The following is a 14,608-nucleotide window of genomic DNA, read 5'->3' on the forward strand; positions in this document are numbered from 1 at the left end:
CAGAGGCTTCCCGGAACCGGAGTTCAGAGCCGTCGGGAGCTTGTGACTCCCTCCGGATTCAAAAAGGCCGCCGCGTCCTCGGGTGCCAGCCCCTTTCCGCGCGCGCGAGCCCCGTACCTCTGCGCTTCTCTTCTGCAGCTTCTCTGGGTCTCAGTGTGCTTTTCCTTCCTTCTAGTTGTAGAATTTACAGTCAGCCAGGCTTCCTGTGTTTCTGGATGAAGTCCGTATTGTTTCTCTGAGGTATTAATCAATTGTTGTGAGCGGCATTAATTTCCCGGTGTTTATCTCTGCCGCCATCTTAGTTTCTCCTCCATTTTCTCTCTCTCTTTTTATTTTTTATTTTTTTCACTTATCTCAGTTTTTACAGTCTGTGAAATGAGCAAGTTGAACTAAATATCTAGCAGGGGTCCTCAAACTACAGCCCGCAGGCCACATGCGGCCTGCCGGGTGTTTTTGCCGCCGCTGTGTGCATAGGAATCTGTTCATAGTTTTTTTTTTAAACTATAGTCCGGCTCTCCAATGGTCTGAGGGACAGTGAACTGGCCCCCTGTTTAAAAAGTTTGAGGACCCTGGTCTAAAGTATCTCTGGAAGCTTAGTCCATCTCACATGTATGTCTTCATACAGCTCCTTTTACCGAAGGAGCTATATGAAGCTCCCAGCACAGTGAAGCATAATGCTTTTTAAAATTGTCATACAGTATACCATTAGTTTTAAATGTGCATTATAGTGATTCGATATTTATATACATTGCAAAATGACCCCCAGGATGTTACCATCTGTCACCATGCAAAGTTATTAACAATATAATTGACTATATTCCCTATGCTACATAATGCTTTTGAAGGTACTTAGCTAACTAATTACTCTTTCTTCCCTGGATGTGCTTTGTTTTTAAATTCGACTTGACTCTGAATGATCGTATTAATTGTACAGACTAGCAGTGGTTTAATGCAGTTGATAGTGAACCCAGAGGTATTTCTTTGTTTCTTTCTCTCTTTTATTAATGACAGTGCAAAAAAGGTACAAGATATTGCCTGATACAAATAAGCACATGAATAAGCTGCTCAACATCATTAATCATTAGGGAAATGCAAAGTGAAACCTCAATGAGATAGCACCACATACCCAACTAGATTAGCTGCACTTACAGAGACTGACACCACCAAGTGTGGGAAGGATGCGGAAGAACTGGCATGCTCTCATATTGCTGTGGGAATGCAAACTGGTACACGTTTTGGAAAACAATTTTCAGGTTTTCTTCCTTTAAGTTAGACATACACTTATCATATGATGATCCAGTAGCAGTTCTAGAAAAATTTAAAACATATGACCATGTAAAGACTTGTGCTTAAACATTAATGTACAGATTGATACATGATGCTGAAATACAACTTTTCATCAGACCCATCCAAATCTGTTCATTTATTCATTCAGTATATACTCAGTCCATATTGATGTCTACTATGTGTCAGGCACTGTTTTAGGTTCTGGGGATAGAATAGGGAAGGAACGCTGTTTTAACTTTCATTTTGTGCCTCACTTTGTAGGAATTCCATTACATAGAAGAAGATCTTTATCGAACAAAGAACACATTGCAAAGCAGAATTAAAGATCGAGAAGAAGAAATTCAGAAACTTAGGAATCAGGTATGTGTCATTTACAACTTCGGCAAAGATACCATTCATTGTAAAGCCACATTTTTTCCAAAGAATACAGTAAGATCTTCTTTTTCCATATTTTCATCTGAGTTTTCTTGTTGCAGTGGTACAGTGTTATTTTCAACCTGATAGAGAGTTTTCATCTATGAGTCTGCACTTGCTCTATTCTGTGGCTTGCTTCTTATAAAAGTACTAGAGGCCCGATGCACGAAATTTGTACAAGGGGCTCGGCCCACGTAGCCGTGGCGGCTGCTCTCAGCCCTCACAACCCCTTCTTTGTCTGGAAGGTCATCCGGAAGGACGTCCAGAAGGTCATTCGGCTGTCCGGTCTAATTAGCATATTATACTTTTATTATTGATCTTGTAGCCAGAGTCACTCAGGGAGATGTGAATTATCCCAATACCTTCTAACTTCAGTGGGGATTATGCAGATTGCCAGTTTCATAAATGTGTTTTCTCTTTCCTAAGAAAATCCAGGGATAAATCTTCCTATTAGCAATTGATAGGTCTTTCATGAAGTCAGCAAGACCTCTTTGTAAATCTGAAAATGTGAAACATACAGAAAACAGCCTGTGCCTAGCACCCAAGTTTACCAGTCTTGATCATTAAGTGCCAAAATCATGCTTTCGCTTACTCCATAGTTGTAGATTGTCCTTTCCTCCCTTCTCTTCAGGCGATTGACTCAATAATAACAGACTCCTTTAAACAGTGTTACCAAAGTGATTGATAAATGCGGAGGCAGTTCCTGGGAGTCTAAAAGAAGGCTGAGGTCATCTCGGGCTAGAGTGGTTGGAAAGGCTTCAAGGAAGAGGCTCTGAAGGCAGAGAGAGCCTGATGAGAGAAGGGGACTGAATTTTCCAAGCGGGAAATGTGGACAGCTGAGTGAAGAGGGAAATGGTGACAGATTAGAACAAATAGAAGATGCAATGAAGGAAGTTACTAACAACTGTCACCAGACCCTAGGAAATTCTCATTTAATATCCCTAAATACCACGTGCAACAGGCACTGTTGTCCTCACTTAACACATGAGGAGACAGACAGCAAGCACGTTTGTCCTCACTGGAGGAAACAGATTCAGAGAGGTATAGCAGTTTGTCCAAGTCAGGTAGCTAGGAAATCGCAGCGCAGGGACGAAAACCACTGGGAGCGAGTGGTCTTTGCACAACCGTTGTTATTCAGGTCAAATGTTTCAACTATGTCCCATGGATCAGTGCTTTCAGATATTTTTGACCATGATGTACGTTCTTACAATGTACAAAACTAATTTTACATTGCAAAGAAATTTTACAAAACAATACTCTCACCTACCTTGTGCTGTACGCTCTGATACGTCCCATTCTGTTCTACTTTTTAACGGGTCAATTGTGAACCAACAAGTTGATTTTGTGACCCACTAATACAGTTTGAAAATTGCTTCTGTAGACAATGAAAGAATCATTACAGAGTTTTGAGAAATCAATGAATACCACAGTTCACCTGTGGGGATGTGGCAGTGTGGTCTCTGTGTTGTATGACCGGTTTTATGTAATACTTTTATGAACTGTTGCCTTTCAGCTTACCAATAAAACCCTAAGCAATAGCAGCCAGTCCGAGTTGGAGAGTCGACTCCACCAGCTGACAGAGACTCTGATCCAGAAGCAGACCATGCTGGAGAGCCTCAGCACTGAGAAGAACTCGCTGGTCTTCCAGCTGGAGCGCCTCGAGCAGCAGATGAAATTGGCCACTGGAACTGGGAGCACTGGGTCTTCCATCAATATGTCTGGAGTTGACAATGGCGAAGGTAATAAAAAGAACGGCCGGTTCAATTCCAGTCAAGGGCATGTGCCTTGATTGCAGGCTCCTCCCCGGCCCGGGCCCTGGTTGGGGTGCTTGTGGGAGGCAACCAGTCGATGTGTTTCTCTCACATTGATGTTTCTCTCTGTCTTTCCCTCTCTCCTCCACTCTCCCTAAAAATCAATGGAAAAATATCCTCGGGTGACAATTAAACAAAAACATTTTGTTACTTTAATTCCTAATGTTGCTAATTCAAACGCGATTTTGATAAGTTAAAAAAAGACCATTTTTATTAAGAAAGAGGTTTTATCCAACGAAGCACCCACGTTTCTCCTGATGTGAAGATGGGGCCATGTGCTGTTTGATATGATCATTAGTAAATTGGGCTGTGAACTGATTAATATCTCTCACTAGTATGGGACTTGAAGAAAAGAGGCCTGTTTTATTGATTTTTAACTTTTTTCATATAAATAAGTTTCATAGTATAGCTTATACATTGCTTTTATAGGAATCTGTTGTGTAAATACTGTAATTTGTTTGATCAGTTCCTTATGGTTGGGAATTTAGATTGTTGCCATTTTTGTCGCTAATACAGCAGTTCTGAGGAAAATATTTTCTCTATATCTCTTATTTTCTTGGGATAAATGATTAGAAATGGAATGCTGGGTGAATAGTACACATTTGAAGGCTTTTGATTTTTAGTAGCAAAATCAGCAAATAATTATTAAGTGCCTAGTTTGTACCCCGGTACTATCCTAGACATTGGGCAACAAAAGAGACCAAAATCTCTGCCCTGCAGATCTTCCATTCTGGTGGTGTGGAGAGGAATGCAGGTGGAGGACACAGGCAGTAAAGAACAATGTGAGATGGTGGTATGTGCCGCCGAGGAAGGGAGACACCGGTGCTGAGTGTGGAGAAAGGATTGTACTTTAGGGTGGTCCAGGAAGACCTCATTGAAAAGGTAGGAGGTCAGATAGTAGACGATGAGGAGATCCACGGGAAGAGTGTTCCCGGGAGGGAGAAGAGCAGTGCAAAGGCCCTCAGGCAGAATGTTGCTGGCATGTTGCAGGAACAGCAGGGAGGCCAGCAGGAGTGAGGGGAGCGGAGTGTAAGGTGAACTCAGAGAACTTGGAGGAAGCTGTTTAGGCCTGTAGGACGACTTCTCTGAAGGAAGGGAAAGCCACTGGAGGGTCTTGAGAAGGGTGGCTGATGTAACCTGTATTTTAACAAGATACCTCTGGCTGCTGTGTCCATAATAGACTACAAAGAACTAAGAGTGGAGGCAGGGGACCAGGAGGAGCTGTTGTATTAATCCATGTGAGAAGTGATGGGGTTCAGACCAGAGTGGGGATTGTGAGGATTTATTTTAACGGTGAGCTGACAGCATTTGCTGGCAGATTGTGAAGTTTAATAGGAAGAAAGGAGTCAAGGTGGAGGCCTGAGCAGGTGGAAGGATGGAGTTCTCATGTCTGAGATGGGAGATGGCAGAGGGGAGAGCAGTCAGTACCATGGTCTTGGCATGCTCAGTTTGAGGTGACTGTTAGACATCCAGAGGGAAATGGAGCAGGTGATTGGACAAGTCGAGTTGGGAGGGGTCTGGGCTGGAGATGAGATGTGGGAGTCATGGGCTTTGTAGTAAGGCCATTCTTACTAGCACAGGAGTTGTGTCCATTAGTACTGACTGTGACACACTTGGTATTTATAAACTTTAATTTTTGCTAATTTCATAGAGCAATAATTTTTCTAGTTTTTACATTTTGATTTTTTGGATATGGAAGTTCAAACATTTCATATAATCAAATTTACCTGTTTTTTTTTATGATTTTATCTCTGGATGTAATACTTAGAAAGTTGGCCTTGAGAATTTCTTCCACATGTAACTTAATGTATATTCAGTGTAATCTTGTTAGAAAATTCATTTTGCTGTCTGTACCTCCATTCATTATTTTCTTCTTTAAACAGGGGCACGTCTGCGAAACGTTCCTGTTCTTTTTAATGACACAGAAACTAGCCTGGCAGGAATGTATGGAAGAGTCCGCAAAGCTGCTAGTTCAATTGACCAATTTAGGTAAGTCCTGCCAGTAACGATGAGTGATGGACCATCAAATATTTTTATAACCTTTTCTAGTGGTTTCCATCATTGTGAGTCCCATCAGATAGAGCTGATATTTAAGTGGCATTTACCTTATTCCTTTCATGGTATTTCAGTGTCATGAAATTGCTTTAAGAGGTCTGCCAGTGCCCTTACTTATTGAAGATGATTAATCCTGACTGTTTCTTTTTGTAATAAACTCTATTTAAAAACTCATTAAATTTTATTGAGAAAGTCTCTATTACATGTAAATGCATCCATTTGAATGCTTTATCTCGTTTGTCATGTGATTAGAATAAAAGATGCTACTAATGAACAGTACTCATTGTAATATGTTACATAAATAATACATAATTTATGTTATGTATATATTTATAAATAAACTTTTTATACTAGCAGACATCCACCTTACATAGAAAATGTTTTAGAGTTTATCGGGAGTGAAGAGAGGACCCTAGAGAGCTCCAAGCAGCTGCACTGCCATCACTCCGGCCTAGTTAACATCACACCCTCGGAGGAGCCACAGCTGCTGCAGACAGCCCCAGTCACCATCACCCCGACCATCAGCAGGGAGGCCTGCCACTCCCACCCTCAGCATTGCCAACACCAAGTCTGGCACCACAGGCAGTGGCACAGGGAGTGCCAGCCCAGGTAGCCTCATATCCTGGGCACCTCCCAACAGGGACAAAATCATTGCAACGAAGATTTTGGGAGCAGTAAAATGGTTCAGTGTAAGAGACGGATATGGTTTAGTCAACAGAAATGACACCAAAGAAGATGTATTTGTACACCAGTCTGCCATAAAGAAGGAGAACCCCAGGAAGTACCCTCACAGTGTAGGAGAAGGAAAGGCTATGGGTTTGATGTAGTTAAAGGAGAAAAGGGTGTGGACGCAGCAAATGTTACAGGCCCTTGTAGAGTCCAGTGCAAGGCAGGAAATATGCAGCAGACCGTAAGCATCATAGATGCTCTCCACGTCAGAGATGCTTTCCACACAATTGCCAGCAGGATTATCAGAGACCCAAGGTCAACAGCTACTTCGACATCAGTACTGTTGCAATGTATGCAGATGCCTAGACAACCCTAAACACAAGATGGCACTGAGACTAAAGCAGCTGATCCGCCAGCTGAGAATTCATCTCCCAAAGCTGAGCAAAGCAGGGCTGAATAAACGCCAGCTTACCATCTCTACTATCCGGTTTAGTCATCCAACAAGAAGAAATGAAGATCAAATTCCAGCAATATTAAATGCCCATGCCTGGCCAGTGTTCGTAAGTGGTTAGAGCGTCAGCCTGTGCACCCAAGGGTCTTGGGTTTGATTCCCAGTCAAGGGCATGTACCTGGGCTATGGATTTGCTCCCTGTCCTTGGGGGGCACATGTGGGAGGCAACCAGTTGATGTGTGTCTCTCTCACGTTGATATCTCTCTCTCTCTTTCTTTCTCTCTCTCTCTCTCTCTCTCTCTCTCTCTATGTGTGTGTATATATATTATACACACACACACACACACACACACACACACACACACACCTCCCACTCTCTGAAAAAGTAATGGAAAAAATAGCCTCATGTGAGATTAACAACAACAAAAAAGATTGGAGCTGAAGATCTTAAGTTCTTGCTTTTTGCCCATTGACCAGCTATGCAGCATGGGGACTTTAATATTTTTACCTAAAGATGTCTCTTTTTTGGTAATGACAAACATGTTTAAAAAAAAAAAGCCTGGTTTTTCTTAATATACCTTTAGAGGTTTTTAAATTGTTTTATACCTGGCAAGTTGAGATTTTTTAAGAACCTCATTTTTAATTTGTAATAAAAGTGTACAACTTGATTTTTTTAAAAAAATTCAACAGATGGCAAGCACCTGTTAATAAAGGTCTTAGATAATTGTCAGAAAGGGGTTTTAGGTCTCCCTCTGCCGCAGTGCCACGGCTGCCCTTGGTAGCATCACCCCCACTGGTGATGCTGGTGTTATGCTGAGTACTTACCTCCCTTGACCACGTGGGCGGACTTGGAGATCGACCAAGGATGGCCGGAAGCTTGATGCTGCAGGACTGGGTATTGCAGCTTTTGCATACGCAGGTCCCTGTGTAATTCAGGCCTGGAAACCTGTAGAACAAGTAATCACAGAAGATTTCACACCTCGCCTTTCATCCCACTATCCTGTAAAGGAGGATTTGAACAGAAATCGAGTCGGCGAGAAGCTATTCTTATTTTGGATGTGAACCCATCTGCTGGCAAGGCCGAGATTAGAACAGCTCACAGAGAAGCATGATTTTGAATCACCCAGATAAAGGTGGAGCTCCGGACCTAGCAACCAAAATAAATGAAGCAAAAGACTTGCTAGAAGAAACCACCAGACATTCATTGACGCTCAGGGACTGCTGCAAATTTAATCTAAACCACCCCCGTTATCATTTTCATACATGCGCTAACCATAGGTAACAATTGATTTCGCTGTTAAGTGGTATAATAATAAAAGATTAATAATTTGTCTTTTATTATCTTTTAAAGGGAAAAATGTCTTAACAGTTTATATATAGCATTGATAAAGTTCATGTCTAAATAGCCTACTAAACTCTTTTGTCTTATAATTAAACACGGTTTCAATGAGTTATTGCATAAAAGAGCAATCTTTTTTACCTTTATGTATCAGAATATAGCTGTGGTGTTACATATTAGGAGGAGGATTTACTAAGATTCCCAAAGTCATGGACCAAGGATGCCATAATCATCTCCAAATTAATATGCACATCTACTTCAACTTTCATTTATTCAGCCTACATAATTTTTAGAGAGCCAGTATACAAGGCATTGTGCTAGTGGCAGTCAGAGAAACAGTAAGGTAGAGAAGGTGTATTGGCTTGTCCCTGTGTCCATCTTGATGGGGGGAATGGAAAAAGGTGTGAGTGGCAAGGCCTGGACATCATATTGCTCCTCACACTTCATTGGTTTAAGTGTTTACTTGATTTTCTGTAGTTTTGTGTCTTTGGGAAGCATAGTATCCATACAAAAGCTTTTTGATTAGTAATTTGCAGATTGATTCCAACTAGACTTTCTCCTATTCTTGTTTTCACATTTACCTTGTGTTTTATAACTTAGTTCCTAAAAGAAAAAATGATTTAGAGAAGGACCAAGTTGTTTAAAAGCTAAACTCAAGTAATGATAGAAGTATTTGTTTACACTGGCATTTCTATATGATTATTTTAAATAATTATTTAATCTATAAATAAATCTTTATGGTGGCCACAGAACTAGTATAAATGAGTGAAATGTCAAAATGCGTTATTAGATATTACCACAGGTAGAGATCTGTTGTTAGTCTAACTCTCTTCTTTTCTCTCCACCCCACCACCGTTTGCACAGTATCCGTCTGGGAATTTTTCTCCGAAGATACCCCATAGCACGAGTTTTTGTAATTATATATATGGTAAGTAAACTTGTTTTAAAAAACAATGCTGCACTTGATTTTTAACTAGGATTTTTTCAGCTGTTGGTCTTTTTATTTAAAATATGTTTTTATTGCCCTAACTGGTTTGGCTCAGTGGGTAGAGCGCCGGCCTACTGACTGAAGGGTCCCAGGTTTGGTTCCGGTCAAGGGCATGTACCTTGGTTGCGGGCACATCCCGAGTAGGGGGTGTGCAGGAGGCAGCTGATCAATGTTTCTACCTCTCTATTCCTCTCCCTTCCTCTCTGTAAAAAATCAATAAAATATATTTAAAAAAGAAAATATGTGTTTTTATTTACTTCAGAGAGAGAGGAAGTGAGAGAGAGAGACAGAAGCATCAATGATGGGAAAATCATGACTGGCTGCCTCCTGCATGCCCCCGACTGGGGATCGAGCCTGCAACCTAGGCATGTACCCTCACCAGGAATTGAACATGACCTCCTGGTTCATGGGTTGAGGCTCAACCGCTGAGTTATACCAGCCAGGCAGCTGCTGGTCTTTTTGACTGAAAGTTTAGCAGTCAGTTTTGAAAGAGAATTTATTTTAAGTAATGCAAGTGAAAATAACAATTTGTTATGTCTAAAATATAAATTGCTCAAAGACTTTTCCTACAGTAAAATTAACTTTAGTGCAGTTTAACAGTTAACTCCATTGCTAAGCCCCTCTTGTGATAAAAATACAATACAAAACGATTTTATTTTTATCTTGATGTAAAGTTGCTTTCATGTGTTTTGCTTTGTTTTCTAAAACGGTCTCAGGGTTGATTTATTTTCTTTCAGATTTCTTAGCTCCAATAATGGTTACCAGAGTCAGGCATGCCATTTCACGTGTCCTCTGAGCCTAAAAAACTCACTCACTGTTCTGAATGGGGATGCTAAAAGTAGTTGGGTTGAATTAAAACAGGCATTTTTTTCTTCAAAAGGAATAAAAGCACCCTTAGAAAGAAATTTCTCTCTGATCCACTAGAGGGAAGAGTTACTCCTTTAAAAAAAAAAAAGTTTTTAAGAAGTGGGGGTGGAGAGAATGAGAGGAAAAAGATTGGCCTCAGAAAGGATTCAGAATGTGTCCACATCTGGGTTGATTTCGGTTGGAGATTTTGAAGAACATGTGCTCTGTCAGCATGAGATGTGATGCTTCACGCCAGTGATGCCTGAGCGATTAGAGCCCCACGCCGTTGCCCCCCAACCACGAGGGAGCTAGTGGGACTGTCAGTGGAGGTCCTGTGCTGGACCCCAAATCCCCTCTGAAACCTGGCACAGCATTCCTGTCGAGCACGTCTTCCCACCCCTCTTCACCAAAGCATGGCCAAGCCCTCTTTCAGAAGACCAGCTCTGACTGCTCTTAAAGAGCCTCCCCAGCCACTTCATGGCTCTCCAGCATTAATCACCTGGTTGTTTGGGGTCCATGTGCTTATCATGAATGAGTTGAGGACTTTTCTCCTCTTGACTGAGAAATATGCAGGAATTGTAACTACTACCCTCCATCGGTTGTACATCTATTTCTTCATTAGTTACCCAATAAACACGCACTGAGCCCCTGGAATGTTACAGACACAGTGCTGGACAGGAACACACAGACAACCAAGATGTGGTTCCTGCCCTCCATGCACCTCTCACTGGGCCTGTGGTGAAGATGGGATCATTGACTAATCCACAAATTACCTTTTCTTTCTTTAGGCTTTGCTTCACCTCTGGGTCATGATTGTTTTGTTGACTTATACACCGGAAATGCACCATGACCAGCCCCATGGCAAATGAACTGAACCCAGTTGTTGCAATGATTGGTTGTCTTTTTCCAGACTTTGGATCTGTAACAGGTCAATGGCTTCAAATTCCTGAGGAGGGTGCCCAAGATTATTTTATCACTACAAGCTTTTAACTTTTTAAGTTATTATACTCTGCTACCTAAATCTTCCTCTAATTTCCCTCAAATGGTAAGAGTTTCTAAAACAGACGGTAATTTAACAAGCTCAGCTCCGCTTTTTCTGAGATTGGTGGTTCCATGTATATATGTACACACAGATGCTGGGTGGTTCACCTCTGTACAGACCAGCCTGTATTTTACTGATACTCATTATGGGTTGTAATCAGGGAAACTAATTGTATTTAGTGACATAAATAAAAGGTTTTCTTTTTGATAATTCTGTCTGCTTTTGTATTTTCCTCTACTTAACTTTACAAATACACTTTTTTCCCCTTTTGATATACCTCACCCAAAGAGTGAGGATATTTTTTCCCCCCATTATTTTTTTAGAGTGGAAGGGAGGGGCAGAGAGAGAGGAGAACAAAACATCAGTGTGAGGGAGATGCATCAATTGGTTGCCTCCTGCATGCATCCCAACCTCAGGGAGGGGGACCAGGCAGGGATATAACCTGCAACCCAGGTACATGCCCTTGACTGGAAATCGAACCTGAGACCCTCCAGCGCACAGGCCAACACTCCAACCACTGAACCACGCCGGCCAGGGCAAACTTTGCAAATTTACTTTGACATGTTAAAGGCCTGATTCATATAAATATTTTTATAAACATAAAATTTACTGTGCATTTAATTTTTTAAAAAATAATAGTTTTTTATCCCCATTAAGCCAGACCCTTCCAGATGGCCAGACGATCGAGCGGATGGCAGCAGCTGGCATCACTCCTGGTTGGTTCTCAGTGGGCTGCCCTTCCCCAGTGTGTGCACTGTTTCCCCTCCCCGACCCCTGCACCAAATTCCTTCCATTCTCAATCATTCATCGCCTTCCTCCGCCCTTTTTCCTTTTCTCAGCCTACACCTCCAGCCTCTACCTCAGGACATCCATAGCCCATGCTTGTGCGTTTAGAAATCGAATCTGTTTCAGCAATCTTTGTATTTTTAAAACACTCCAGTGCAGAGACATTACAAAGTTATTCTTTGAAGAGAGACTTTTTTTGCTGTAGGTCCAATATAATGTCTGTTCTGACTTTTCTTTTTTCCTACACATCTCAATTCTTTTTCTGCCCCCTGGGCTCTTGTGGTCTCTCTTCAGATCCTATATAATAAAGAGGTAAAGTGCAAATTGACCCTCACACCCTCACAAGATGGCTGCCTACAACCACGCTGGCAGGGGGGTTAGTGAGGCACGACCAAACAACTGAACAGCAGGCTGCATGGAGCGACCAGGATGGCAGGGGGAGCAGTTGGGCGTGACTAGGTCAGCAGGGGTGGCAGTTGGGGGCAACCAGGGTGGTGTGGGGGGGCAGTTAGGGGCGACCAGGCGGGGGCAGTTAGGGGCAACCAGGCTGGCAGAGGGAGGCAGTTGGGGGCAACCTGGCTGGCAGCAGAGGCCAGTTAGGGGCGACTGGCAGGGGGAGCAGTAGGGGGAGACCAGGCCAGCAGGGGAGCAGTTGGAGGCGACCAGGCCAGCAGGGGCAGCAGTTGGGGGGGATGAATTTCGTGCACCAGGTCTCTAGTGTAATTAATATGCATGGTGGGGCAAAAGTAGTTTACAGTTCATATGGAAAAAATACAGTCACCCATAAATAATACTCTGCATTTCACATACAACTGTAACCTCCTCTTGCCCCACCCCGTGTGTGGCTCAGGCTGTGCAAGGGAGAGTCTTCCAGTCAGGAGTGTCTGAAGCCTCCTGCCGGTGCCCAGCCAGAAACCTGGCCAGAGTTTCTGTCCTTAATGAGAGCTCTGCTGTGACGTCAGTTGACCTGTGACTTTAATTGTAAATTGTTCAAACGTTTTGATACACTGCTACATGTACCAGAAAAATCTTAGAGGTCATCCTAGGTGTGTTTGGGCTTTTTTTCAACTTAGCATGAATGAAAAAGGCAGAAAGTACCACGTCATCAAGAAGTGGGCATGAAGTATTGCGGGTGGGGGTGTCGACTCACAAACCTATAGGACTTCTATCGGTTCTGTTCTCAGGGATGCTAGCCCGTCAGAGTCTGAGCTGCGGAGTCAGATCTGGTCTCACACAGAGTAAAGAGTTTAGTCTTCTTAGTATCTGTTTTTTTTTTTTTAATTTTCTTTTTAAAAAAAACAATTTTTTATTGATTTCAGAGAGGAAGGGAGAGATAGAAACATCATGATGAGAGAGAATCATTCATTGGCTGCTTCCTACACACTCCACACCAGGGATGATGCCTGCAACCAGGAATGGAAGCGTGACCTCCAGGTTCATGGGTCAATGCTCAACCAGTGAGCCAGGCGGGGTTTGTTAATATCTTTTAAGGTTGCCCCCCTCCCTCTAATTTGGAAACGTTTCTGGAAAATGATTAAAACCAGGTTACATACTTAAAATGGAAAACAGCACGTGCTCCATCATCGTGTATTCCAGACTTCCCGTCTCCGCATGTCCTGGCTTTTGTTGGTATGGCTCTAAATCTTTTGTTCAGCTTTTACACATTCTTGGCTTTGGAAATAGTTTGACAAAGTGCTTCCGAGATTATTACTTAAATCTCTCATTGAGTTTCAGTTTCAGTATTCTTGACCACTAACAGACTTTTCGGGGGGTCTTTAAGGGTTCTCCCTTACCCTCAGAGAACACAAAACCTTCTTTGGCCTAATTAAAAGGATTGCATGAGGGCCGAATATTTTTTTTTAAATATATTTTATTGATTTTTTACAGAGAGGAAGGGAGAGAGATAGAGAGTCAGAAACATCGATGAGAGAGAAACATCGACCAGCTGCCTCCTGCACATCTCCCACTGGGGACGTGCCCGCAACCCAGGTACACGCCCTTGACCGGAATCAAACCCGGGACCCTTCAGTCCGCAGGCTGACGCTCTATCCACTGAGCCAAACCGGTTTTGGCGAGGGCCGAATATTTTTCCTTCCTAATACAATGCAGTCATTTAAGGACATCGTATGTATGTGCACACACACACACATATGTTCTCAGAGCTCTTATACTGCTCTGTATTAATGTGTGGGTGTAAAAATAAGTTTATTATCCTAAGAAGATTTCCCTTTCTCTAGACTTTGTGCTTACCAAAAACTACCACTTCTATTGCTACATACAGAACAAACACTTCCAAGGGGGAGCAGGGGCTTTGTTAAAATGTGTGGCACCAGGCTCACCCTGTCTGTGCAGTTGATGGGGAGTAGAATGCTGGGCTGGGCAGTCTGGCCTTGACTTAGGAAGATCCATTTCGCCCTGGGGGGAACCACCGGGCTACTCCAATGTGCCTCCTCGGCTGCAGCTCCCATTGCGGGAGGCCAGCTGTCTTGGAAAAGGCCGGTAGGGGCGTTCTGGTCTGGATGGGATGGAAGGAAAGAACTGGAAAAGCCAAAGAAGATGGTCAGGGGCTAAAGGCCTAAGGCCCTTGAGGCTGTAAGAAGTGACAGAGAAGAAAGTCTTAGTGGTTTTTCTGAACGTGTTAATTCCTATTAACTCCCTAGTAAACATGGAGTAAATGATTCTGCACTCCCACAGACACGGACTCAAGCACCTCACAGTAAGCGAAACTTCCTTTTGTAAGAACACTGAGTGTCAAGTGTGTTACATACAGAAGCCTCATTTATAGACGATATCTCAAAAAAAAAGTTCCCGGCTGGTGTGTCTGGCTGAGTGTCGACCTTTGAATCAGGAGGTCACGGTACGATTCCTGGTCAGGGCACATGTCAGGGTTTCAGGCTCAATCCCCCGTAGGGGGCATGCA

General features: G+C 42.7%; 1 protein-coding gene across 1 annotated transcript in view; it reads left to right on the forward strand.

Annotated features, from left to right (window-relative positions):
- The window catches only part of GOLGA5 (golgin A5), a 32,446-nt gene extending 21,334 nt beyond the window's left edge, over positions 1–11,112 (forward strand). The window contains exons 9-13 of the mRNA XM_006767608.2: positions 1,549–1,647; positions 3,215–3,440; positions 5,396–5,501; positions 8,891–8,954; positions 10,649–11,112. Of these exons, the coding sequence (XP_006767671.1) occupies positions 1,549–1,647; positions 3,215–3,440; positions 5,396–5,501; positions 8,891–8,954; positions 10,649–10,729 (576 nt within the window). The 3' untranslated portion in view covers positions 10,730–11,112. The remainder of the gene's footprint in view (positions 1–1,548; positions 1,648–3,214; positions 3,441–5,395; positions 5,502–8,890; positions 8,955–10,648) is intronic.
- The last annotated feature ends 3,496 nt before the right edge of the window (positions 11,113–14,608 follow it).

The sequence above is a fragment of the Myotis davidii genome, unplaced genomic scaffold (genome assembly GCF_000327345.1).
Source record: "Myotis davidii unplaced genomic scaffold, ASM32734v1 scaffold1703, whole genome shotgun sequence".
Lineage (NCBI taxonomy): Eukaryota > Metazoa > Chordata > Mammalia > Chiroptera > Vespertilionidae > Myotis > Myotis davidii.